Source organism: Jaculus jaculus, chromosome 3 (assembly GCF_020740685.1).
Source record: "Jaculus jaculus isolate mJacJac1 chromosome 3, mJacJac1.mat.Y.cur, whole genome shotgun sequence".
NCBI classification, from domain to species: Eukaryota; Metazoa; Chordata; class Mammalia; order Rodentia; family Dipodidae; genus Jaculus; species Jaculus jaculus.
Window position 1 is genome coordinate 121,895,341 of NC_059104.1, and position 27,793 is coordinate 121,923,133.

The 27,793-nt window shown below is 42.7% G+C and overlaps 1 protein-coding gene across 2 annotated transcripts in view; it reads right to left on the minus strand.

Annotated features, from left to right (window-relative positions):
* Window positions 1-256: 256 nt before the first annotated feature.
* Piwil4 (piwi like RNA-mediated gene silencing 4) overlaps window positions 257-27,793 on the minus strand; it is a 47,042-nt gene continuing 19,505 nt past the window's right edge. The window contains exons 9-20 of one of the 2 annotated variants that reach the window (XM_004661876.2): window positions 22,470-22,593; window positions 20,723-20,840; window positions 17,841-17,952; window positions 15,215-15,399; window positions 12,255-12,327; window positions 10,830-11,030; window positions 9,742-9,845; window positions 6,147-6,217; window positions 4,526-4,679; window positions 2,420-2,545; window positions 1,353-1,500; window positions 257-450 (exon numbers count right to left, since the gene is read on the minus strand). In XM_004661876.2, the coding sequence (XP_004661933.2) occupies window positions 334-450; window positions 1,353-1,500; window positions 2,420-2,545; window positions 4,526-4,679; window positions 6,147-6,217; window positions 9,742-9,845; window positions 10,830-11,030; window positions 12,255-12,327; window positions 15,215-15,399; window positions 17,841-17,952; window positions 20,723-20,840; window positions 22,470-22,593 (1,533 nt within the window). In that variant the 3' untranslated portion in view covers window positions 257-333. Of the gene's footprint in view, window positions 451-1,352; window positions 1,501-2,419; window positions 2,549-4,525; window positions 4,680-6,146; window positions 6,218-9,741; window positions 9,846-10,829; window positions 11,031-12,254; window positions 12,328-15,214; window positions 15,400-17,840; window positions 17,953-20,722; window positions 20,841-22,469; window positions 22,594-27,793 lie in introns of both variants that reach the window. The other variant, XM_045146213.1, reaches the window with a different exon arrangement.

The window sequence follows — 27,793 nt, forward strand, 5'->3', positions numbered from 1 at the left end:
TAACTTTGTGGGATACTTTCAGGTGATGGACTATTAGGATAAATAAGAACAAAGTAAAAAGGCATTGGTGTATAAAACACCATTTATAAAAAAAACATTACTTTGTACAGTAACTTTAAAGTTTCAAAAAATAAACAAAAGACCAAAAATACCATAAATTTCTCTTAAGCTGTTTCAAATGAAAATTTTGGTTAATTTTTCAAAAATTTCCTATAGAACTTAAACTTAGGCTCTACCCCCTTTCTCCAGTGAGAGCCTTGAGCTTTGGGTAGATCTGTGCAAAGGGTAGCAACTACTTTGATTCTTCATAGAGCGATGCCATTGGCTCAGTCATCACAGGTAGAAGAGATTATTGGCGAGTTCCAGACTTGGTTCCTTATGAATGCTCTGTGACACCAGGAAGGTTAGCTTGTGTGCATACAGGCATGGCGCCGGGATGCTGACTAGGCCCTGGGGAGGAAAAACAAGTGAAATTACTTCAGAGACAATTTTCCACCTACTGGCTGCTTATGTGATGGAACGTGTTTCTAGGTAAGGTAAAGAATAATTAAACTCAAGCAACAGAGAGCAGCCTCACCCACTGGGAACTTAAGTTTAACTGGAGGATCAGGCTTCAGGCCTGTGGTGGTCTGAATCATGTGTCTCCCATAAATTTATGTGTCCTGAATGCTTGGTCCCCAGCTGATGTCAATTTGGGAGGTGAAGCCTTGCTGGAGGAAGTGTGTTGCTGGGGGCAGGCTTAAGGGGTCTTCTAGGTAGTTCCACCTTGCCAGAATGGGGCTCGCCCTCCTGCTCTCTTTTCCCCCTGCTGTGGCAGAGGCGATGTCCATCCTTTGTTCATGCCATGCTTTCCCCTGACATCATGAAGCTTCCCGTTGAGAAGCCAAAGTAAAACCTTTCTTTCCATCAGCTACTTTGGATTAGGTGCCTGCAACAGAACTACTCTAAGCTTCCTACAGCCCTGTGTTCCCAGGACTCAGAGCAAGCTTTAGACTTTGAGAGCAGCTCTTGGCCTGATGCAAGGGGATATAGAAGAGACACATGCCTGTTAACTTTCCCACCGTCTGAGTCTGCGCTGTCTTCACCTCCCTCACCCATACTATGGAGTTAGCAAACTCTGCTTGTTATACCCTAGTCTTCCCCAAGACAGCATATACTGTAACTGAACATGAATCTATTGTGGTGCTTGATGCCATGTTTATACCACAGACTGGCTCCTCCCATTGCAGACTTAGGAATCACTTCCCCGTTCCAACTGTGAAAGCTGAGGGATGCAAAGGTGAACAGGAGGAACCATTCCCAGGTGGTGATCTCTAACATCACCCTTACTTCTCTAAACAGTTTTCACTCACCTGCCAATTGTAGTACAGATGGCACAATTTGTACGTCAGTCTCTGCATGTGGTCAGGCTTCAAGCCATTGTCATCATAAATGACATTATAGTAGGTGGGGCTGACAGTCCCCCGACTGGCGGTCTGGCTGACCAAGTAAAAGTCATACCTGCAGAGGAACATGGGGAGAGTGGGCCCCAGAAATCACACCAAGCAATGCCAAGCCCAGACAACACAATGGGGGTTGTTTGTTAAAAATTGTTTTTCCAGTAGGAGGGATGGCTTAGCGGTTAAGTGCCTGCCTGTGAAGCCTAAGGACCCCAATTCCAGGCTGGATTCCCCAGGACCCACGTTAACCAGATGCACAAGGGGGCACACGCATCTGGAGTTCGTTTGCAGTGGTTGGAGGCCCTGGCGTGCCCATTCTCTCTCTCTCACTCTTTCTCTCGCTGTCTGTCACTCTCAAATAAATAAATTAAAATTTTAAAAACTGATTTTGATTTTCCAATGCTAAGGAGAGAGCTCAATGTTATGTTTACCTTGCAAGCATGAGGACTTGAGTTTGATCCCCACGACCCATGTACAATGCTAGGTGTGGCAGTGTGTGTCTGCAATCCCAGTGCTGGCACGCAGGGGCAGGAGGTGGGGGAGGGGCAGAGACGGGAGCTATCCATGGAGCTCAAAATCTAGTCAACTAGCCTAATTGGTGAGCTCCAGGCCAATAAGGGCTGGAGAGATGGCTCAGCAGTTAAGGCGCTTGCCTGCAAAGCCTAATGGCCTGGGGTTTGATTCCCTAGTACCCATATAAAGCTAGATGCACCAAGTGGTACATGTGTCTGGAGTTCAGTTGCAGGGGTTAGAGGCCCTGGCACACTCATATTCATTTCTTCTCTCTCTTTCTCCTTGCAAATAAATAATAAAAGCAGGTGGATGATATTCCTAGGGATAACACTTGAGGCTGACCTCTGGCCTCCACATGCGTTCCACACACACACACACACGTGCACCCACATAATACACAAATGCACGCACACATGCATATCCACCATACACCGCCCCCCCACAATCAGTTTTATGAAGGCACTTGCCATTCAGGACGTGTTGCTTCTGAATCCACCACAGTGCCAAGTGGGGGGTTCTGCACAGTGCGGCTCATCTCCGTGAAGAAGCGTGGCATGCATTTCTTCCGGACCACAACCACCGACAGCCTGGAGCTGCTACAGCCAGAAAGGCAAGAAATGAGAAGCATGCAAAAGACCAGCCAGGCTACCTCTGGCTTACAAAGTGGGTTTTGGTTGTTTGGGTTGTTTCTGTTTGTTTTGTTTTTGTAAATTTTAAAATGAAATAAAAATTAATACAAAAACAGTGCAAAAAGAAAATAATCTCCCTCCCAAGAGAAACATGTATTTTTTAAAATTATGAACTATCTTCATTGTTATAAAAGTGCACTGTGCCAATTATTTTCCTGGTTCATACCACAGTTAATATGACAAACAACTTCCATAGTTCAGTTTGGTTTGGTGGTACTGGGAATTGAACCTAGAGCTTCACAAATGCTAGGCAAGCACTCTACCATTGATATTTTTGTTATTTTTTTTCATTTTTATTTATTTGACAGTGACAGAGAGAGAAAGATGCAGATAGAGAGAGAGAGAATGGGTGCACCAGGGCTTCCAGCCACTGCAAATGAACTACAGACGCGTGTGCCCCTTTGTGCACCTGGCTAATGTGGGTCCTGGAAAATCATGCCTTGAACCGGAGTCCTTAGGCTTCACAGGCAAGCGCTTAACCGCTAAACCATCTCTCCAGCCCTATTGATATTTTTGAGATAAGGTCTAAGCCTAGTTCATTTCCCAGTATATCCTTAAACTTGCAATTCTCCTGCCTTGACCTCCACGATGCTGGGCTTACAGGCCTGCACCACCCAGCCTAGCTTTTCAAAAACTGCATTTTGAGAAAAGATCTCTGGATTATCCTTGATAATAAGCTTCTCCCTCCATTAGCAATAGTCACCCATTTCCACCATCACCCATCCTCGCATGTTTTGCTCCAAAATGTTGCTCCAAAATTTTTTGCTCCAAAATGGCCCTCAAATTTGCTCCAAGGTAAAAAGGAAATGCTCAAAGTTTAAAAACCTGATTTTATAGAGCAAGAAAAAAACTTTTAAGAAAAATTACCTTTAATCCCAGCACTTGGGAGGCAGAGGTAGAAGGATCACCATGAGTTCAAGGCCACCCTGAGACCCAGATCAGCCTAAGCTAGAGTGAAACCCTACCTCAAAAAAAAAAAAAAAAAAGGAAAAGAAAAATTAACACCCTTGCACTTTTGGCTGCTGAATTCCTCTCGTCCCCATCAATCCCCATCAATAACCTATTTCTTACTTTCATTCATTCACCTGACACATTGGCCTGAAGTCTAGGAGACGGCAGTGGCTCTTACCCCCTAAGTGCTGCCGGCTCGCAGGCTTTCCCTCCTCCGTGACAGTAATTACCTGAGGTCAAGATTCCCTCCTCTATGGCTGGTGGTGGCCAAGGCTCTAGTGAATGGTGCCCAGGGTGTGACCCGAGAAAGCTCTCTCTGCTCATAGCTTGGAAATATTTTCCAAAATGTTTAAGATACCATCTACTGTTCCCCCTAACTTCCCACTTCAGCTATTTTTCTTGCATTTGCCACTGCATATAATCACAGAAGAACATTCGGTATTGAAAAGCTGAATCTAGACAGGAGCAATGGAGCACAGGGCTGCATGTTCAGATGTCTGATTTCCCCTCTCGTGCACCCCACCCTTCAGACGCGCAGCAACTTCAACTCCTCAGTAGACTGTTCTGCAGTTTCCACCCTGAGTGTTGGTCTGGGTCGCAAATTGGAAACCACAGCTTGAATTCCCCCATGGAATATAAATACTCTAACGAATTTTACTTGCCAGCAGTCCCTGGGCTTCTTGTGAGCCCACGTCAGCTGCTCTGAAGGATGCCACCTAGGGTCCCCAAACCTTATACCGCCAGGCTATTGAGGTTAGACCATCTCACCTAGCCTCCAGTTCTCGGGAAACTCTACGTAGCACGACAGGCATGATGCAGAAACACACAAGGATTGATTACAACAACAATGAAAGCTGTGTTCTTAAACTGTGTGGATCCCTGTAGGTGAACTCACTGCTAAGGAGGTGTTGGAGAAGAGCAGTAGCTTCATACCTGGTGTTTGCACTGGGCTTCGTCACGCTGCTCAGCAGCTGCGGGACTTCATATTCCATAACTGTTCTGAGCTGGCCATCCCCTACGCCATCACGGTACACAACTATCCGCGCTGGCAAATCATGGTTGGTCTTTTGCCATTTGTTAAGCGCCCCTGTGGAATTTGGTGTCAGTAAGAAAAGAACAAACAGTCCAGTTCCACACAAAGCACACCTGTATGTACTTTAATGTTTAAATAACTTCATTTACTTTGGACCGCAGTAAATCAAGACATACTTATTTGGGTTGCATCTCCAATAATATAAAATGAAGGGCTGGGGGGATGGCTCATTATTTAAAAGCACTTGCCTGGAAAGCCTGATACCAAATAAAGCCAGTTGCACAAAGTGGCACATGTGTCTGCAGTTTGTTTGCAGTGACGCTGGACCTTAGCATGCCCATTCTTCATTCTCCTCCCTTTCTCCCCCCCTTGCAAATAAATAAAATAAAATATTTTAGAAAAAAAGAGAGAATTAACTTTAGAGCCATTGCTTTCTCTGCTGTTTGAGCACTAAGGGTTTCTATGCCATAATATATTCTTAAATTTCTCATAACTCTTTAGTCAGATTTTAATATTTAAGCAACAAATCAAATTTAATTCATGCAAGGACAAATGTTTAAAACCCAATCAACACTAGCTAGCTCAACTTCAAGTCTTTAACTCCTCTCGCTATATATGTTTGTATCACTTTCTTCCCTAATGAGAATAAATATGAAAACATAAGGAAATGACTTTGCCAATCCTCTACAAACAGCTTTTTACACTGACTCACCCAATTGGGTTCTCTCAGGGATGGTATGGATTCTAAAAACACTTAGCTACTCTAAATTGCCTAAAAGTACAAATTAGTAACTCCTACATAAGAAACTTTTAGTAAAAGTTGCTAAAAGAAATTTACCAGATTTTTTAATGAGAAGTAGCATGTGATAATTTTTTTCAGGTAATTACACAATTGGTTTTAGAAGAGTTTGTTGTCTAGGAAATTCATCTTAGTTTAATAAAAGATAATCCTACATCTAAGACCATATATATTTATGTGATATTATATATATATCACATAATCATTTATCTAAGCAGGATCATATATAAAAAGATATTCCAAACTCCCAAAGTGGATAGACTGGGAACTGCAAAGCAGAAGTGGCAGGACTTGTAGCTCACACTGCCATGGAGCACACGGGACAGCCAGACCTGGGCCAGCCCTGCTCCTGCTGTGCCACTTTATCTGCCAGCATCCTTTTCCAGGGCAAAGGCTCGTTTTCTGTGTCTATACTTAGTACTGTTCTGTCTTCAACCTCCTTCCTCCACAGAAGATTCTTTGGCTCAAGCTACTTCCAGGGCCACCAGCACCGCAAGCCTTCCTTCCTTTCGGCTTTACACTCATTGCAAACAGTACAATGTGGGTGATACACAGTCTGCTAGCCTTGACAGTCAGCATACAGATTTGGGGATCTCCAAGTGGGTGAGAGGTGACAGGCTTAGGGAATTTGCGTCCATCAATCTGGTCTGCTATGAGCATGTGGAGTTTGGGTGTGAAGGAGCAGTCCCTGGACCCCCACCCCATCGCTACATATTTAGTACCAGTCATGAAGACTTTTAGGCAATCTGCAATGCCAGTTGTTGTTCTCTGAAGGATGCAGCGGGAAAACCACCTGAAGTAAATAAAAGAAGAGAAGTTCAGCTTCCATTTTCTTACTCTACATGTGTATTTTATTCAATTAAAAATATTCGCTACAAGTAAAACTCAATGATCCTATTTTGTAGATGATGCCTGGTCACATTTATGCTAAAATCACTTCCTCCCAGAATGAATTTCTTAAGTGAAAATAAAGCACAGAGGCCAGGCGTGACAGCAGTGCACACCTTTAATCTCAGCACTCCGGAGGTGGAGATAGAAGGATTGCCATGAGTTCAAGGCCACCCTGAGATTACCTAGTAAATTCCAGGTCAGCCTGGGATAGAGTGAAACCCTACCTTGAAAAACCAAATAAATAAATAAAAAGTACAGTGTTGGCATCAGGGCTCAGATTTTGGCCAGCACTCTGGCCAGCTGTGTGACTTTCATGTATAAACAAGCCTCAGGTTTTTTTGTTTTGTTTTTTAAGTTTTTCGAGGTAGGGTCTCACTCTAGTCCAGGCTGACCTGGAATTCACTATGTAGTCTCAGTGTGGCCTTGAACTCATAGCAATCCTCTTACCTCTGCCTCCCAAGTGCTGGGATTAAAGGCATGCACCACCCTGCCCAACTCAAGCCTCAGTTTTCTCATCTGTACCAAAAAGGTTTACAAGATAATGGTTACTACTTTGTAGACCTGATTAAAATTACATTTGAGGGCTGGAGAGATGGCTTAGCGGTTAAGCGCTTGCCTGTGAAGCCTAAGCACCCTGGTTCGAGGTTCGGTTCCCCAGGTCCCACGTTAGCCAGATGCACAAGGGGGCGCACACATCTGGAGTTCGTTTGCAGTGGCTGGAAGCCCTGGCGCGCCCATTCTCTCTCTCTCCCTCTATCTGTCTTTCTCTCTTTGTCTGTCACTCTCAATAAAGATAAAAAAAAAAAACAACGAAAATTACATTTGATAATATATGTAAAATACTTAGATTGGTACTTGGTACCTAGCAAGCACTAATAATTGTCATTATACTTTTACGAGTGTTTAGCAAGTTTTCTGCTTCCAACTGTATATTTGGAGTTGGCTATGAGAGTAAATCTGAGGTATTCTCAACACACACCAACATTATCTCTTTAAGGTTATGAGTTTGTAAATTTAATACATATATTAAAACATCATGATGTATAAATATATATGTGTATATATAATTTTATATGTCAATTACACTACAATAAAGCTTGACAAAGACTGATATATAAATTTTACTATTGTGATGGTCTTTATAAGTCTTCAATTTCATCAGACCTAGAATCACCTGTTAAGGATTATGCAGATTAGGTTAGCCTCTGGGCAGGCCATGAGGGAGTATCTTAATTAGGTTAATTGAAGTGGGAAGACCCAATGTGGTGGTTTGGATGTAAATATATGTTCCCCATTGCCTCAGGGATTTTGATTAAGAGTAAGCTTGCAACTTAAGTCTCTAGCAGCCTTTAGAGGTGTCGTCTCTGGGAGGTGGGTCTTCAGTGCAGCCCTAAGATGTGTAAAGAGCCAGTCTGAGCTCTGACTTGGTGCTTGCTGGCTGGTGTCTCTGTGCTATCATCTGCGGAAGTGAGCCAGGTTCCTCTGCCATTGATGGTGCTTCCTCTGGATTCTGTAATCCTGAAATAAACCCTTTCCTCCCATAAGCTGCTTCTGGTTGTTTGTCCAGCGACAAGAAGGTAACTGCAACATCCACCTAGCTGTGAGTAACACCAGTTCACAAGCTGGGCTCATGGACTGCATAGGAGAGAGCGGGCTGAGCACCAGCGTTCAGCCCTCTCCGCTTCCTCGCTGTGCTGAATGCGAGGCCCGTCACTGTGCCTTCGCTGCTGTGGTGAACTCTGTGGCGCACATCCACCCCTGCTGGCAGGATGCCTAGTTCTGCCTGACTTTAACAGCTGTGGGAACCACCACATCAGGTGTCTGCAAAGATGACGACTGATAACAACGTGCATGTACTGAGCATTTACTATGGGCAGCAATGTTCCTAGCATTTCCTCTTACCTAATTCCCTCACAGAACTTATGAAAAATCACTATTATTACCCAAGATAAGTACGGTAGTTATACCAAAGTTACATAAGTAGGCCTGAGTTGCAGAATAAGTGGCAGACCAGGATATGACTCCAAATGATATGATTTCAAAGCAAAACTGCTCGACATAATACATATAAAGTACCCAGATCACTGACTGGTACATGCAGACACTCAGAAAATGAATACGAATTTCCACACACCAACTGGGTGCATGCCTTTAATCCCAGCACTTGGGAGGCAGAGGTAGGAGGATTTCTATGAAAGGCCACTACATAGAGAATTCCAGGTCAGCCTGGGCAAGAGTGAGACCTTACCTTGGGGGGGAAAAAAAAAAGAATTTCCACACACACATAATTGGAGGAATGTGACTGGAATGCAAGCACTGAGTGTGTTAAAAAAAAAAAAAAAGGTTTTTAGTTAAAAGTACACTTTGGGGCTGAAGAGTTAAGGCCCTTGCTTGCAAAGTCTAATAACCTGTGTTCAATTGCCCAGTATGCATGTAAAACTGGGTACACAAAGTGGCACATGCATCTGGAGTTCATTTGCAGTAGCTAGAGACCCTGGTGAACCCATCCCCACTTGCAAATAACTAATTTTTTTTAAAAAACTATAATTTACTCCAGTATTATTGCATTTTAGCATGCAATAAATGACTATAAGTGTTGGTGTTTAAAATATGAGAATAAAACAAATTATGCCTTTTAATCTATTTATTCAAGAGAGAGAGAATGAGCAGGACAGTGCCTTTAGCCATTGCAAACGAACTCCAGACACATGAGCCACCTTGTGCATCTGGTTTATGTGGGCACTAGGGAATTGAACCTGGGTCCTTGGTCTTTCCAAGCAAGTACCTTAACCTCTAAGCCATCTGTCCAGCCCAAACTATGCCTTTTTGATGTATTCATCAATTAAACTACATTTAAAAAGCTAATTGAACAAGAGAAGGTGAATGGATGAAAGTGATTGAAGTATATTATGTATGTATGGCAATATTATGAGTTTGTACAACTAATATGTAATAATAAAAAATTTAAAGCCCTGAAGAATATGTTAGAGTGCCTGTGAAGCCTGAGGACCCCAGTTCGAGGCTCGATTCCCCAGGACCCACATTATCCAGATGCACAAGGGGGCGCTCGCATCTGGAGTTTGTTTGCAGTGGCTGGAGGCTCTGTTGCACCCATTCTCTCTCTCTGTCGCTTGCAAATAAAAATAAACAACAACAACAAAACCTGGTGACAACATGGTTCGGGGAAATTTGCAGAAGAAGGGGTGGAAAGAAATTCAGAGCCATACGTTGGGTCATGACACGCAGAGACATTTCCTCCTACCTGAAACTAAAGGCTAACCCTACAATGCACAACCCAAGTACCCCAACAAGGAGGGTTCCTGTGGAGAAGAAAGGACAGGGAGGAGGCTAACAATGGTACCAACTTGACTGTATTCACTGACTACAAATAATAATAACAACAACAACAATAATTAATAATAATACCTGGTGATTCTGGGGTTAACACTGGCCACAAATCCAATCACTGCCATGTCCTTGTTGAAGGCATCTTTAGAAATATCAATACCAACCACCATGAGGGACTTTAACTACAAAATTAAATATGTTTTCATTTAGTAGGATGACATATTCCCACAAACAATGATTAATATGACATTGCAAAGACTGTCTGTGGTTACTAATTTCTTCAAGTTAAACTGTATGTCTGACAGATCTAGATGCAGATGGGGCAGAAACCAGACTGAAAGATGGAGACAAGAAGGGATGCAGACGTTGCTTCAGAGCCTCAGTATAGACCAAAGACGCTCCAACCCCTATGACAGCTCAAGAGGAGATCCTCCCCCACCTAAGCTGGGGGGGGGGGTATAAATCCTGGTGGGGACATTTGCCTTTGCAATGGAAGCAAAAAGGGACAGGCAGTGTGAGCTGCCTCTTTTCCTCACTTCCTCCCAAAGTGGCTACAGCTCAGGAAGCAGATGTGCACAGTCCCCACCACAGTTGGGAGGTTCAGACAGTCTGCTGTGCCAGTGCTCTAAGCTCCGGAGTCACCATGTGGGGTGCAAAGCTACTCCAGGGGTGAGTACTATACTGAAAACAGGAAAAGGGAGAGGCCACGGATTTTGAGATAGCGGTCATAAAGTCCCAAGTCAAGCCTCCCCACATCAGGACACATTGGAGTGTCTTTGAAAAGAGAGTCCAAGTTAGCAGTGAAATGGAAGCTCCTTGCCAGGGGTCAGGCCTCATCTTACTTTGCAGTGGCTTGTGTGATGCCTCAACCCAGGGTGGAATTCAACCAACCAACCCCATCCAGCAAGTCCTCTGTATCTGTAGTGTTTGCACTGACTCTGGATTCACTGTGAGAGGCAACGTGGAGATGACTGAAAGCGCAGGAGGAGGCATAGAGGTATTTCAAATATCCCATCATTTTACATCAGAAACCTCAATATTTTCCAGGGTCCTGGACCAACTCTCCCAAGAATATCGAGGGATCATGTGATAGTATCTCCTGCTTTGATTTCAAAGTTAATGGACTAACTGATCGTAAGAAAGCAAAAGTGTGACAGGGTCCTCACCGGGATCTCCACAGCCCACAGCTCGCCGCCAAGTTTGCAGTTCATCTGCATGGCGATCTTGGTGGCGACACTCATCATCATTCCCTGTTTGCTCAAAGTCCTGGTCAGCACACACTGGCTTGGGACTGCACAGTCGGAGCTCAGATACTTTTTAATGGAATCATAATAGTTTTTCTGATTAGAGGGCAGAATGCACATCACCTAAAAGCGAAATGGCAAGCAAAGATAAATTCAGTCCACTTATGTTTGGTACTGGCTTTTTGGACAAATGAACACATCCATTCTCTAAACATGTTCTGCTCCTAAGTTTCCAAGAATCAAATATTAACATGTCTATAGATTCTCTCAAATGTCCTTTAAGCTACTGATAAACTAATCAGTGCTGGTTTACTCTGCACCCCAGCCCCAGCTATCACCCTTGGCAAAGTCAGCCACACATGTGTGCAAGCAGACATGTACACACACTTCCTCCTCATCGCTCTCCTGAACTCACTCTCGGTCACACAACCCCCTTCCCACTAGCCCTTTCTCCTGTGGTTGGCTGGTTGTCCCAGGGCTCTGGAGGAGAGTGACCGTGTTTACAGGACTCACCCTCAAAGAGTTCAGAAAAAAACAGAAAATGATAAAGCAAATATTGCAAAAGGCCAGTAACTAGGGATCCTGGGAAGGGACCATCATTAGAGTTCTTTGTGTTTCTTACACCCTTTTCTTAAGTTTTTCTTTCATTTAATTAAAAACAAATGATCTTAGGGTGAGAACTTTATTCATTTAATATAACACCCATTGGGCATTTTTTTTCCTGTCCAACTCTAAGAAAAACAACAGATGTTATGCGAGTTTGTAGCAGACCTGAACCAGGATCTGGGGAGCTGTGCTGCAAAAACTGGGGAGGCCAAGGCTTGCAAGAAGAGTAAAAATTTGCAGGAAGCAGGCAGGGATGAAAGCAGTGATGCCAATTTTGACTAGTCTAAAATGCTGGACTGTGATGTAATCATGCCAGGTCTGCAACATCAACTGCACAGACACAAGCAGGCACCCATGCGCATGCACACATATGCACGTACACATGCTTGCATTTCAACTCTGGGAAATGTGGCAACTGCAGATACCCAACCACGGTGTGCCGTGCAGGAGGAGGGGCACTCATCAAAGATCAAACACGTGACAATGGCACAAGTCCCTAAGAGGACCTGGGAACCACAGGCAACTAAGATGGACCTAGACCTTCTGCGAATCTCAAAATATTGAGGACACAGGTACCCTACCATTTGTGGGATTAGATAACATAAATGTTGTTTTGAGGGAGCTGCATAGTAATTTTAGACATATTATGGAACAGTATGCTCAGATCCCTTAAGACTATAGACAAAAAGAAAATAAACATAAAACGTATGCATCTAAAACCAAAAACAGTCCTGTACTTACCAACTGAACTTCAGGGTTGACCTGTTGCTGGATAGCTCTAATAAATGCACCTGGGTTTTCTTGTACTTTTATGCTATGTAAAAGAGTAATGAATTCCCATCTTAGAAACACGTAACTATATGGTGTTAGTAATAGTACAAATAGATTTTTTAACATACTAGTAATTTTAGGAAAAAAACTCATTAGAGAAAAATGAATACCTCTTGAATATGAGCTTGTTTCCAGTAAAAGATCTGCCAAAATACTCAATAATCATCTTGCTAGCATAAAAATTTGATAAAACATAAAAAAAACCTCATTCATATAGAAATCTTTTCAATTACTATTTTGATCATTCAAAATTGGGTTGAAAGTGATTTCCGAAATTATAAACTCATGCCCAGAGCAGAATTAGGGTTTCTGTTTTCTTCTGATCCTGAATCTTTGTGAGAATTTTTAAATATAAGCTTCAGAAAGCAAATTAATGAGAACAAGATATTCAACTAATCTGCATGAATCAGAAAAGGGGGGATTAATCGATCCTGTACTATCTTGCCTTTATTGTTAGTCGGCAAGTATCTGTCAAATACATAATGTTGTGTCAGGGAGCAGGAAACCGCATCACATCTTCATGCACCACCATGGGGCGCGGGGGGGGGGGGGGGGGGGGCGGGGGGGGGGGAAGACTATTTTTGTCTTCGCTCAGTGACCTTTTCAATGTTTCCCAGCAGGTGGCAGCACTAGACGCTCCCAAACAGCTGCTGCTACTAAAGGAGCTACCTGAATGGAAGTACCAATTTTATAAATAACTGTAATGAAAGTAAGGAAAAAAGAAGTAGCAACTTAGCAAACCAGTGATTCTGACATCTGTTTCCAAGTCTTGTATTCCAACATGGCCATAGGTTTTTGTTGTTGTTATTTGTGTGTTTGTTTGTTTGTTTTTGATGTAGGGTCTCACTCTAGCCCAGGCTGACCTGGAATTGACTATGTAGGCTCAGGGTGGCCTCGAAATCGCAGTGATCCTCCAACCTCTGCCTCCCGAGTGCTGGGATTAAAAGCATGTGCCACCATGCCCGGCCCAACATGGCCACTCTTACTGCTCATTCCTTCTCAAATCATCAGGCACATGTTTACAATGAAAGAAGCTGTGCACATAAATCTAACGAGTAAGTGGATAACTACAGTAATGAGAAAAGGTTGGGTAAGATACAGGCTGTCAATAAAAAGGGCCATGGACACACTGACCTTTTGTTGTTGTTGCTGCTGCTGTTTTTATCACTGAATTCATGCGACAAAAGACCTGCTCCTGGTGTGTTAGGCTTGTGGCTTAGGAGAAACTAGAACCGGGGAAACTCGAACCGGGAGATTTGGCGGCAGATTCGTTAAGCAGAGAATTCTAAACTGTGTGATGTGAAATGAGACTCTGGGAACAGCTGTGGCTTTCAGCAGAACTTGGGCTGCTGCTGTCATGATTAGCAACTGTCTTTAAAGACCAACTCCTACTTTGCTAATTAGAACATTCAAACTACTGCTGGACCGATGAAGTAGCCATTTGCTTTCCAAGTGCATCAAGTTGTACAAAGCAAGGCATGACCGATTTTTGCTTTTCAAAAAGTGAAACAATGAATTTGGAGTCTGACATGTATGTATATCACCTATTAAATTGAACTCATTTCTTTATCTCATTGCTGACAACTGATTAGTATCTAGCGTACAGTAGATACTCAAAAATCTTCAAAAAGTAAAAAACCTTGGCTTTTTTGTTTTTTCTTTTTCTTTTTCTTTTCTTTCTTTCTTTCTTTTTTTTTTTTTTTAGAAGTAGGGTCTCACTCTAGCCCAAGTTGATCTAGAACTCACTATGTAGTCTCAGGGTGGCCTTGAACTCACAGTGATACTCCTGCCTTCTGAGTGCTAGGATTAGAGGCGTGCACCACCACACCTTGGTTTTATCAGAAAGCTGTCTGATAACAGAATCAGAGAAACATTGTAGATCTATTAAGTTGTTTTTTTGTGTGTGTTTTTGTTTTTGTTTTGGGTTTTTTTTTGTTTTGTTTTGTTTGGGGGGATTTTTTGGTTTTTCGAGGTAGGGTCTCACTGTAGCTCAGGCTGACCTAGAATTCTCTATGTGGTCTCAGGGTGGCCTCCAACTCTCAGTGATCCTTCTACCTCTGCCTCCCGAGTGCTGGGATTAAAGGTGTGTGCCACCATGCTTAGCCATCAAGTTATTTTAATTTTTTTTTATGACAGAGAGAGAGAATGAGCAAGTCAGGGCTTCCAGTTACACAAATGAATTCCAGACGCATGTGCCACCTTGTGCATCTGGCTTATGTGTGTACTGGGGAGTCAAACCTAGGTCCTTAGGTTCCAGGCAAGTGCCTTAACCACTAAACCATCTCTTCAGGCCTTAAATTATTATTTCTTGTGTGTGTGTGTGTGTGTGTATGTGTGTGTGTGTGTGTTTTATGTAGACTTTCACTTTAGCTCAGGCTGACCTGGAATTCACTATATAGTCTCAGGATGGCCTTGAACTCACAGTGAGCCTCCTACCTCTGGCCCCAAGTGCTGAGATTAAAGGTATGTGCCATCACACCTGGCTCAATTTCTACAGTAAATTTTGAAGTCTAAAATCTATCAAGTCAGTCAGGAAACACATTATTTTTTCATATACAGTTTGCTGTTAAATTTTATAAATAACTGTTATGAAAGTAAAGAAAAAAGAAGGCAATAAGTATTTTCACCCCCAGCTAATACTGAAAGGAATGAGATATATAAGAAAAACTGTGAAACTAACTTTTACAAAAATCAGCATAAAATAAAATTTAACTTTGTAAAATAATTTAATAATTATAAAATGTATCTTGCTATGACTAATTTTTTACACCTTAAGAAACGTTATTAAGATGAGACTTGTATGTATTTGTCAGTCATTATTTCCTACTTTCAAACCAAATTAACATATGAAAAATCTATTGTAGTCTCACATTTGGGGGTAGCCCACATTAAATCCCATGGAACTTCCAACTCTTCTCAAGCAGCTCAGAAAGCTCTCAATCACATATTCAGCTCTGTTAGCACAGAAGATCAACCATTTATCCAAAGACTGTGCACTTAGCACCTTGCAAGTTCGTATGTCCTTGGCCCAATCAGCAGCAGATGCAGGCTGACACTGCAAAAAATAAAGATCATGAATGGATTGAACGGATTTATTCAGAACAATTAAATGTTTGTCATAACGAAACAACTGAAGACAGCTTGTTATTCACAGTCTTAAAACACAGATGAGGCACTGCTCAACTCAGCAGAAGATGTGCTTCCTGAGAGTGAGCCGCCACAGCATGGGCCAGCTCCACCAGGCTGCACAACCCTGGGTCTGTGTGTGTGCAGAGAACAGTGTCTGACTTAGAGGTCTCTGAGGTTCCCTTCAAACTCAAACTCTATGTCCTTGTCCTTTCTTCTGAATAGCCCAGGCAAGCAGCTGTCCAGTTTTTCTCCTTACTTTAGGTATCCATAATGGAAAATAAAGACCAATGTCTTGGTCATCATGCTAAAATGAACTAGGCTTGCAAGGAAGTTATGACTGTGCATTCTGTGAGCCTTGTTGGGAGTGGACTCCAAGAGCTCTTCACGTGAGAACAGAGGGAAGGCTTGTGTCCTAGCTGGTTCAATCAGGAACTTAAGATTATTCCTGCTAATTATGATTAGTGCAGAAACAGCCACAGCCCACTTGCCCACAACACTACATAAAGTCATCCTGCAGAGACAGGAGCTCAAGACACTATGCATACAGATCTTATAGTTCACTCTGTTCCTTAGGACACGCTTCCAGAAAAGAAGTGACCAAGAAGTTACTGACACAGCCACCTCCAGCCAAGTGCTCCCTCCATTCCAATGGCTTTTTCCTAAGGGGACCTATTTCCACAATAAAAAATGCAAACAAGGGCTGGAGAGATGGCTTAGTGGTTAAGCGCTTGCCTGTGAAGCCTAAGGACCCCGGTTTGAGGCTCTATTCCCCAGGACTCATGTTAGCCAGATGTACAAGGGGACACATGGATTGAGTTTGTTTGCAGTAGCTGGAGGCCCCAGCGTGCCCATTCTCTCTCTCTCTGCCTCTTTCTGTCTTCCACTCTCAAATAAATAAATAAAAATAAACAAAAAAATAAAGAAAGAAAACTGCAAACAGAAGAAACCACCACTCTAGACAATATGGCTTGATCATTAAGTCCTGTGCCCTGTGTGCTTCTGAAGCTGAGCTGAGCTTCACCAACCCCTGACCAACAATGGAGCCTGTATTTCAGTACTCCACAAAGTCTGCCTCTAAGAACTAGCTTTTCTCTAGCTTCTCCAACAAAGGTTCTGATGATTTGTATATCATATATCAAAAATGATGAAAAAATTCTTCATTTGGTCAGCTTAAGCTATTCACTGAACAGCTGTATTGGTTTTGACATGTTGGCTCATTGTAAGTTGAGAGAAGCTTTTAAAATGCAGTGTTTTACCCCTTCTTTCTCTCTCTCTTTCTGCCTCTTTCAAATAAATAATAATAATAATAAGGAAAGGGCAGGAGATATTGCTTAGTGGTTAAGGTGCTTGCCTGCAAAGCCTAAGAACTCATACTCGAATCTCCAGGTCCCATGTAAGCCAGATGCAGTGACACAAGTGTGCAGTGTCACACACGTGCACAAGGGGCGCATGTGTCTGGAGTTCATTTGCAGCAGCTGACAGCCCTGACATACCCATTCTCTCCCTCTCTCTCTCTCTCTCCTTCTCTCTCTCAAATAAGTAATAAAAATGCAGTGTTAGTTGTCCTTAGAAGTGGACAAATCAGAGGCTAGGAAGATGGTTCAGCAGTTAAAGGTACTTGCTTGTAAAGTCTGCTAACCTGCTTCAATTCCCCATGGTAAGGCTGGACACAAAAAGTGCCACATGCCACTGGCATATGTTTAACAGTACCAATAGACCACGGTGCAGACACACACAAGCACACGCGCATGCACACACACACACACAGACACACACACAGAGAGAGAGTGAAATATAAAAGTTAAAATAAATAAATTTTAATGAAGTGAACAAAACAGAAAGAAAAAGAGATGCACAGTAGAATTTTTCCCTAAAATCAATTCATTTCTTCAACCGAAGCCTGGAAGTGTCAATGATTTCTCTCTTTGGGTCTCAGGAGATCTTTACCTAAGCACTATGTCTGGGGATGGGGCTTTTGGAAATCTCTTCACTTTTATACTAAAATGGCCAGCACAACTAAAGTTGCTCCTCTACCAGTTAGAATTTTCTCAAGTGTTTGTTGGGTGGTTTGTTTTTTGCTATGGACAAGTGACAGCCATTAGCTAGCTGGTGTGTTTAACTTGGAATGGTTTGAAATACCACTTGGTAACAAATGTAATCATGCCCAACAGATACCACTAAGTCCCTTCAATTAAATTCACACTATAAAAAGAACAAGAAGAGACCTGAACTGTTAGGACAAAGTAGTCAGAGTCATGGTCACAAAGAAAATAAACATTTACAGCCCTCTCGTCACTCTGGTAACTGCTCAAACTTCAAATTTTTGAAGTAAATACTTCAAAATGAATGTCAAACCATAATACTTACTACGTGGTCTTGCATTAGTATCTTTTCTGGAGGCACAATCCGGCCAGTCAGAGACATCTGGCTTCCAAAATGAAGTCCCCAGTTCTCCAACTCAAAACGAGCAACCTGGTTTCTGTGGACAGAGGCATTTACAATCAGACTGAGGATTAATTTTCTAAAGATTTTAAACTGAGGAACCATGATTGAAACTAGATAAATGATTCAGAGGTGATTTTCTGTCTTTAAAATTCTGGCTTCTATTTCTCATGATCTTTTTTTCCTCTGCAAAAGAATTATGTGACAACCATGCCCATCTGGAATATTCAGGCAGGGGAACATGCTTCCACTTGGGTATATGGGTTACACAAGGAGCCTGTACGCCTGGCAGACCTGTGTTTTACTCCCAGATTTAACCTTTGATAACATATGGCCTTGAGCAAATTATTAGATCTTTCAAAGCCTTGGTTTCTTGACTGGCAAAACATAAAGATAGTGAAAGTAGCTACATCATACACTGGATATAAACATGAAATAGGACCGGACCTGAAAATGCTTACCAAAGTGCCTGAAACATGCTGTGTGCTCACTAAATGTGAGATGTTATCAATGCTACTAACTGGTTATTAAAGAGACACTCGGGTGTCTGTCTGGGGAGACAGCTCCTGGGAATCTTTGAGTTTACTGGCTTGAGAGTGGATGGAGAATGCCCAAGGAAGGGAACGTCGGGATGTAAGCTTCAACGAATTCGCAGGACACAGAGTAGTGGGACGACTTTGAATTAGTATTAGTATTAGCAATAATAATAGCCTCTTATATTTTTATAAAACAAATGATTTATGTTTGTGACTTAAGCTTCACCGTGTGTTTTATCTCATGGCATCAGGCTATGAGGGATTCCTACTGAGCTGTCCGTGAGACCAGCAAAGCATACTGACCTTGTTCTGTTTCCTACTCGGACATCCATCACAAGCCCGGCACTTGCAGAACGCTGGAAAGACCCACACTCATTCTTTGGGGAGCTCAAACCTCTTCCCAGTGCTGCTCCGTAACAACTCACCATTTCCAAACACTAAAATTGTGTGTGTTTTGCCTGATCATACAGAATCCTCTGAATCACTATTTTGCTTCAGATACTGTCTGCCAAAAATGAGATGGGTGATGCCAACTAACGCTGGTTAGAAAATTGAGTGGCAACCCGCTCCTAATGCAAGGAGAGCGCTGTGGTTTGAATGTAGAATGTCTCCCACAGGCTCCTGTATGGAAATACATGGTCGTGCAAGTAGTGACAGTTTGGGGAAGGTTGGGGCACTCGTAGGAAACAGAGGCCTGCAGGAGGAAGTGGGTCACTAGGCACAGACCCCACTTCCTATTCGTCCTCTCCTTCCTGACTGCAATGGACTAAGCCAACCTGTTACGCCTCCCCTGCCAGGAAACTCTCCTATAACTAAAACTAAAACTAAAATAAGCCCTTTCCCTTCTTAAGTTGCTCCTGGTCAGGCACTTGTTCAACAGCAATGAAAAAGTAACTGATACAGGGGCAACCAGAGCCTCTTCTCTGGTCAGCATACATCAGGCATATCCAGAATAAGTGGGAAAAAGAGTGTATCCATAAAGTGGAACCATGAAACCACTAGTATAGACAAGAAATGCATGGTTACTATAAGGAAACATCCAAGAAAAACCTTAAATGAAAATGTTACTGGGTGTGGTGGCGCACGCCTTTAATCCCAGCACTAGGAGGGCAGAGGTAGAAGGATCGGTGTGAGTTCGAGGCCACTCTGAGACTACATAGTGAATTCCAGGTCAGCCTGGACTAGAGTAAGACCCTACCTTGAAAAGCAAAAAAAAAAAAAAAAAAAAAAGGTACACATTATGACTTATTATGCCATTTTTCCTTAAAAGAACAAAATTGCATGCATTTTCAAATATTCGCAAAAAAAGTCCATTCAGTCAACTTATTATTAAATAATTGAGTTCTCTCTTCCTCCTTCTCTTCTTCTCTATTTGGTATTCCAAATTTCTATGAGCTAATGCTACTTAAAAACAATTTTAAAGAAAAAATGATCATTTTATGATAATATGGACCAACAAAGATATAAATCAAGCTACAAACATAATTGAAAGTTTTTAGGTACCTCATCAACATAGTAGGTAGTACTTCAGCATAAAGCTTTCTTACAGCTACATTAATTGTAAAAAGTAACTAAAAGTATTTTTAAAATATGTACTATTTGGGGCCAGGAAGATGGCTCAGTAGTTAAAGGCATTTGCAAAGCCTAACAGCCTAGGTTTGATTCCACAGCAAGAGGCCCTGGCATGCTCATAACTCTCTCTCAATTAAATAAATGTTAAAAAAAACTATGTGTTATTTAACCTAATATATCCAAAATGTTATCAATTTAAAGATGTGTCACAAGCCATATTTCAAGTGTCTCATAGCACAATTTCAGGAAGTCAGAAAACAGAATCAGGGAGCAACTGGAGTCTTTCCTCACAAGCCACACACAGCAAACTGTGGAGAGGGTGGGAGGGAGTCTGAGCAGGCAGAGATCTATCAAGTCAGCTGACCTTTGTATTATGACCTGAGCATTGCTTACTCTAAATCCTAGCAGCCTGGAGAAAGGCTGTGTTAGGTTTAGTTCTCATTCATTCTTTAAAACTATAGTTTCTCTCTTCGTTCACAATTTACCCAGACTTCAAAGCCTCTCACTGAAGCTGGTCCACATCCAACCAGCCGTGATGCTGAGCTGTCCTGCTGGACCTCTGCACTCTCCAAACAGCTTTGCTCTGAATTGAGAAGATTGGGAACTTTTATCAAGGAATGAAACAACATATCCATTGCATAATTCCACATCAGCAGCCTCAGGAAGGGCACACACGGTCTTGGCAAGGATACCCAGTACCTTTGGATGTCATCTGCAAGCCTAGCCAGGCGCTGCTGCCGGTCCAGAGGACTGAGCCGCGTCTCTTCAGCCACTGCCTTCATGAGCTGGAAATCTGAGGTCGCTTGACCACTCAGGCCTGTAAAATGTGAAAGTGGAAATGTGGAAGTGAAAGCAAAACTGGGAGAGGACCACAGGTCGGGGACAGCCTGGCCCATTCAGAGCTGCAGAGCACCATCGAGCAGAAGTGCAAGGCCACAAGCCACTTAAGGTCTTCTAAGCAGCTGGTGAAGTGGGGGATGCCTCAGCGCTCGGGAGGCAGAGATAGGAGGACTGAGAGTTCAAGGCCTGGTGGGACTACACAGCAAGCCCTCTCTCAAAAAGGGGAGAGGGGTTAGCTTAGGGGTTATGAAGATGGCTCAGTCAATAAAGTTTGTTCCCACATAGGTATGTAAAGCTGGGCGTGGCGGGGTGTGACTGTAATCCCAGCACTAGTGAGTGGAGACAGGGAGAACCCCAGGATTTGATAGCTAGCTAGTGTAGCCAAATTGTTGGTGAATTCCAAGGTCAGTAAGAGTCTTAAAAAAAAAAATAAAACAGTCAAGCCAGGCATGATGCCACGTGCCTTTAGCCCCAGCACTACTTTGGCTGAAGTAGGAGGATCTGTGAATTCAAGGCAACCCTGAGACTACATAGTGAATTCCAGGGCAGCCTGGGCTACAGTAAGACCCTACCTCAAAAAAGAAAAAATCCAACATGTAGAGCAATTGAGGAAGACACCCAATGTCAACCTCGGTCCTTCACACACACGTGCACAGACATGCATGTATACCCCCACACATGTACCCACATGCACATAAACACACATATGCACGTGTACCACACACATATGCCAACAAAAGACGCTTTCTAAGTAGCCATGTTTTAAAAAGCAAAAAAAAAGTGAAATTATTTCAAATAGTATGAATCATTTAACTCAATATATTCAATATATAAATACAAAACTCTATTACTTAGATAACTTTCTTTAAAAAAAACACTAAACTCTCAAAATCTGGTGGGTATTTTGCAAGCACAACTCGTCCTATGGGGGAGCTAATCACATTTCAAGTGCTCAATAAACTTATGCGGCCAGGGCTTCCATCTGGACTGAAGAGTATCAGAAAAACAAAGGAACACAGTAAACTCCCTTCAAAGATTATGTTATACCAACTTCTCTAACCACAGAACAAATATTTATATATCATAAAGGATTGAAGCAACACAAACATGTAAAAATATAAAGTCCCCTTCCTTAGTCACACATTACTAGTCAAACATTACCGACAATACTAGAGATATATAGATTCTGATAGGTTGTTTTCTTTTTTGAAAACTCATACAAAGAAACTGAGGGTCATTTGATGCCACTTTAACATTGAAAACCAAGTCATATCACTTCCTGTATTATTGAATTAAACACACACAGAGACAGACAGAGATAGAGATAAGAGACAGAGGGAGACAGATTGTAAACACCAGACTGGCTTCAGGAAGCTATGCAGAGGCCTACTGGACATCAAAATTACAAGTGCAGTGCCTGATATAATGGAGATTCTGGAGGGCACTCCACCTTCTCATGTGTGCTAGCTACTGGATAAGCTATGAAGGGGCCCATCCTCCCCGAACACTAATACTCTGGCCCTGAGCTGATGTGGGAGGTTCTGCCCTCTGTGAGACTCCACAGCTGTGATCAGGGGTCCAACAGAGTTATCGACATAAAACTTACCTGTTAGAAAGCAGAGTTCTGGGATCAGGTGGACAACCTGAGGCTCAGAGTTGTCGTTTCTCTTTCTTTTCAGCAGACTAACAAGCATTGGCTGATTTAGGTCAGATAAGGTGATATCGTATTGCTGTAAAACACAAGCACAATGAAGGGAGAGTTAAGGAGGAAACCAGGGTGAAGAGCACCTGTTACACACAACACACAATCCTCAAAATGGTATCTGAGCAAATCTGAAAACCAACAGTATGCCCTTTTGATGCTCCTTAGAACTTTCTTTCCAGGACTAATCTTCTCTATCCGAGGGCCATTTTTATGATTCTAATCATCTTTTATAGTGCAGCACTATCTTTAAAACATCATGGCCCTGTTCCTCTGGGTATCATCCAGATTGAGAACAGGTTCCAGCAGGTTCCAAACTAGTTCAGCGACCTCCCCTGGTGCTGACTCACAGCCAGCACTTCCACTATAAATGACCGAGGCACACTGACCAGGGCTTGAATAACAGATTCTAAACATCAGAATTCACTTTGAAATTGTTGAGGCAAGAGTTTGTTAACTCAAGTTCTCAGAGAGCAGCTGCACCTACACTGAACATCCTACAAAGGTGATGGACTGATTAGAGCCTCAACGACAGGGCTGGACAGTGTTACATGTCCATATTATCTTGGGATACCTTAGGCACTGTTGCATCTCTGTGAGATCCAACACGCTTGTGGTTATTAGGTAAGTCCTTTTGGGATGTACAGACACCCTTGCTTCCACCAATTCCAAAAGCGAAGATTGTCATCAGACAGATGTATAGTAGATGTCCTGCTTTGCTGTAACTCCCCTTCTTAATGTTCCCATGCACCAATATATTTGAAATGTGTTTTGTGACTTTCTTTGTTCTATTACCATAAAAGTTTCATGAAACTGTAACCACATTGGAACACAGTATTTGGGGTAACCTAAATCTGTGTTCCAAGCCATGATCACACATATTTGGCTCTAGAATTGATTGTGTTTATTACCTTTGAGGGGAGAGCTGCCCTTTTCAAGTTGCCAGGTCATATTAAGTTGACCTCAATTTCCCACAACAGCAAGAAAGTCTTTAACATCCAGGGTGGTATATCACAGAAGGCAGCTCAGAATTGACAAAGGGGAATTTGATCCCCAGCGCTTCTGTTCCTCAGGACTGTAACACCCTCCCTCATGAGGACAAACAGCAGCTCAGAATGATCCTGGGTAAGCCACTAACCTCCAATTTACAGTGAGTCCTCAACTACAATCTGATCACACCCCTCTCCTCTTCCCTTCCTAGACTTGAATTTCAGCCTGTTCTCCTTGCTTTGCAAAAGTTCATTTCCACAGACAAAATGCAAACTAATATTCACTTTCCATAAGATAATGACAGAACTACTTGAATTATAATTTATAAAAAGCATGGGGATTATGCGATACTGACCTCAACAATTATAATTAAGAGCATAAGATATGTTTATCTATTTCAATAAAGACTTTTTAGTCATTAAAATAAAAAGCTATTCAGGAATATTGTATGAGTACAACTAATACTATGGAAAAATAGGTTGGAGCCTTGCTCAACGAGGGCTTATACATTGGTACTTTATGGATTCAGTACATATTCTACCTTCTAGTAACTACGACAGATGCAGACAGAGATAAAGAAGACACAGTCTTTGCCTTTGTAAAGACTCATAACTACATTATTTACAGAGCAATGCAGAGAAGCACAAATGACACACCCAGCACAGTTTTCCACTTTAACCTTCACAGACATAGGAAATAAACATTAGCATCATCCCCTTTGTAGATGAGGCAATGGTCAGAAATCAGACAACTCCTCCAGGGCTCAGTAACTGCATAACCAGGATTTGACTCTTCTGCCTGTTGTACTACAAAGTGCTGTGTCCTTTGGTCTACTAAATCAAGGAAGGCTTCATGAAAGAAGCAGAGTCTGAGAAAGGGCCTTGGGGAAAATGTAGGAGCAGGAGAGTCCTAACAAAACAGCCCCACCAAAGCTGTGCAAGTTCAGGGAAGAGTGCCTTCTACTTATATGAAGCACTCTACCTGCCCCTCCATAGCTGCCCTCAAGCGAATTTTACCGTCCCTTACCCCGATTTTCTTAGTATTTAAAAATACTTTTGGGGGGCTGGAGAGATTGCTCAGTGGTTAAGGTACTTGCCTCAGAGCCAAAAGACCCTGGATAAATTTCCTAGTACTCACATAAATCCAGATGCAGAGGGTGGCACATGCATCTGGAGTTTGTTTGCAGTGGCTACAGACCCTGGTGTGCCCATTCTCATTCCTTCTCTCTCTCTCTCTTTCTCCCTCCCTGCCTCTCTTACCTCTCTTCCTATGTGAAAATAAATACATAAAATACTTTAAAAAAATTTCCATGGTAACATAATACCTTCCACTTTGAAAACTGAGTACACAGAAATTTAGTGCTCATTTCCCGGTATGGAGAGGATGACGTTCTAAAAGGAGACAGGATTTTGTTTGCTTAGGTCCATAACTGCCATATGCATGTGGTGCATGCCAACTCATTGCAAAAATGAGAGTGGGGGGCTGGAGAGATGGCTTAGCCATTAATGTGCTTGCCTGCAAAGCCAAAGGTCCTCAGGACCCACATAAGCCAGATGTACAAGGGACTGCATGCATCTGGAGTTCATTTGCAGTGACTGGAGGCCCTGGCATGCCCATTCTATCTCCCTCCCTCCCTCTCTCTCTTTCTCTCTCTCTGCCCTCCCTCAAACAAATAAAAAATAAAAATTAAAAAAAATGGGGGTGGAGTCTTGCCATGATTCTCCATTGAGAAAAACCACAGGTTCTAAAATTCATGCATTCAAACTCTTATTGTAATTTCCAATGTAGGAAGCCCCAGTGTCTAACAAACTGCAGATTTAATAAACACATCCACAGCACAATTTATGCACAAGACACTTTGCAGCTACTATGCAACCAGGATCCCAAAGGCCATCTCTGTTCTATAAGACAAATGCATTCTAGAAGCAGTGTGGTATAACTGGTACAGGTGTTTAAGACCTTTTCTGCATTGTGTGACAGAAAGGACATCATGATAAGGTGACAGCTGTAGTGTAACCTAGTGATGGATGCATATCTGTGTGCAGATACCCACGGACCATGCAAAAAGTCTGATGATCACTTATAGTCTAGTAAGGACACAGGAAACATAACAGCATGGAATGTGTGGGGAGATGCTGCAGGCAGGTGAGGCTAAAAGGTGAAAGACAGTCAAACTATGATGTCAGAGAAGAAGGGGAGGCTGCAAGAGAAGGACAAGGCCTTCACAGTTTACCCAAGGTCAGATCTCACCCTGTGCAGGTCTCAGGCTAAGGGCCCTGAAGGCACTGTCACCCTGTTCAATGCTTACATCACACGATGAAGGCAGTTCAATTTCTTTGATGGCAAAATTGCATCTGGAGTTTGTCTGCAGTGGCTAGAAGCCCTGGCATGCCCATTCTCTTTATCTGCCTCCTTTTCTCTCTCTCTAATACATAAAAAAATACTTTTATTTTTAAAAATTTTTGTTTATTTTTATTTATTTGAGAGCGTCAGAGAGAGAAAGAGGCAAAGAGAGAAAGAGAGAATGGGTGCACCAGGGCCTCAAGCCACTGCAAATGAACTCCAGATGCATGCGCCCCCTTGTGCATCTGGCTAATGTGGGTCTTGGGGAACCGAGCCTTGAATCGGGGTCCTCAGACTTCACAGGAAAGCATTTAACCACTAAGCCATCTCTCCAGCCCACAAAATACTTTTAAAAAATAAAAGAGGCAGACATCATCCTGGTAACAGCTGAATGAGCAGCTAAGGGCAAAGGAAAGGAAGAAAATCGTCAAAAGATTTGCTAGCTGGCAAGCAGAATTCTCATGGAGAGCCTGCAAGGGGAAGTTAATGACCTCAGTTTGAATGATGATAGTCTGAGGCACCCGCAGGGTATTCATGCAAATATGTTCTGGAAGTGAAGGTGATATGTAATTTAAGAACGAGGGCAAGGCAAAATTACTATATTTGAGCACTCTCAAAATACAAGGGAGAGATTCTATGTGCAAGAGCTGTAGTGAATTAATTTGGTGTGAGGGGAAAGAGGGAGGAAATGTCAAAAAAAGCTGAGAAAGATGAAGCTGAAGACTAAGGGAGGACCACACGGAATGCAACGCAGGGTGCAAGGAAGGAAGGGAGCTGGTCAAGCAAGTGGGCAAGGTCACAGGGGTCCAATGTCACAAAAATGCATAATGCATTATCAACTATAACTGCCTCTGGTATGGAACACCAGAAAGCCTTCCTCCCATTTCACATGGCTTTGTCCCAGTTAGACAAGCTTCCCTCTTCCTCCCCTCCCCGGCCTCTGGTTATCACTGTTCCACTGCCCAAGTGCAGGAGCTCAGCTGCTTCAGATTCCACCGCCAAGTCGAACTGTGCGCTGTCCTTCTGTGCCTCTCTTCTTTCATTTAACATTATGATCTCAGGGAAAAAAAAATGCACAAATATCCCAAATGCCATACTTTGTACTGTAAAGATAACTGAAAGATAATGATAAAGATAGAGATAATGAAAAATAAAATAATTACTAATAAGAAAGAAATGCCATGGAAGGCCGCATGGACTAAGAATGGCAAGTACCTTTGACCTTCACAGCATTATTTTCATAGCAACAGAGCCAGATATAGGACTTCTGAGGATGGACGGGGGCTTGGAGCTAGTAAAGGGTTTTCCAAAGTTGGCTAAGGAGAAAAAAAGAGCTTTTCCTGTAGATGTTTGAAGATCACGGAAGGACGTGTGGTTTGTTTTTTGATACAACTATGAGATCTGAGGGATTGGAATGAGGACAAAGATGCCACCTCTGAAGGGAGCCTGGAAATGGGAGGGCAGGGCAACTGTGACAGACATACACAGAGCATCCAGAGGCAGCAGGAGATTTCTCCATCAATAATGTTTCTTGGGTATCTGCTGTGAGCTAGGAAATGTGACAACTGAAGTACCCAGAAACAGAGTTCAAGGCATGCCTTGGACAGAGTAATGTCCAGGAAGATCTGTCACACCATTCATGACCTCCATGAGATGAGTCAGGGAAGGTCAGCTCAGGGAAGGGAGTCCAGGATCAGTGCCAGGGCTCCCATGAAGGAGCTTCTCTTTGACTCCTGTGGCAATAAAGAGCCAAGGATATCTTTAAGCTTGGCAGTGACATGACCAGTATGATTTTCAGGAAGAGCACTCAGACTTCAGGAAGAAGGACAATAGGAGGCCGGATGAAGGTCTCAGCCAAGCCATAGACAGTGAGGATGGAGAAGAGACAAGGTCAA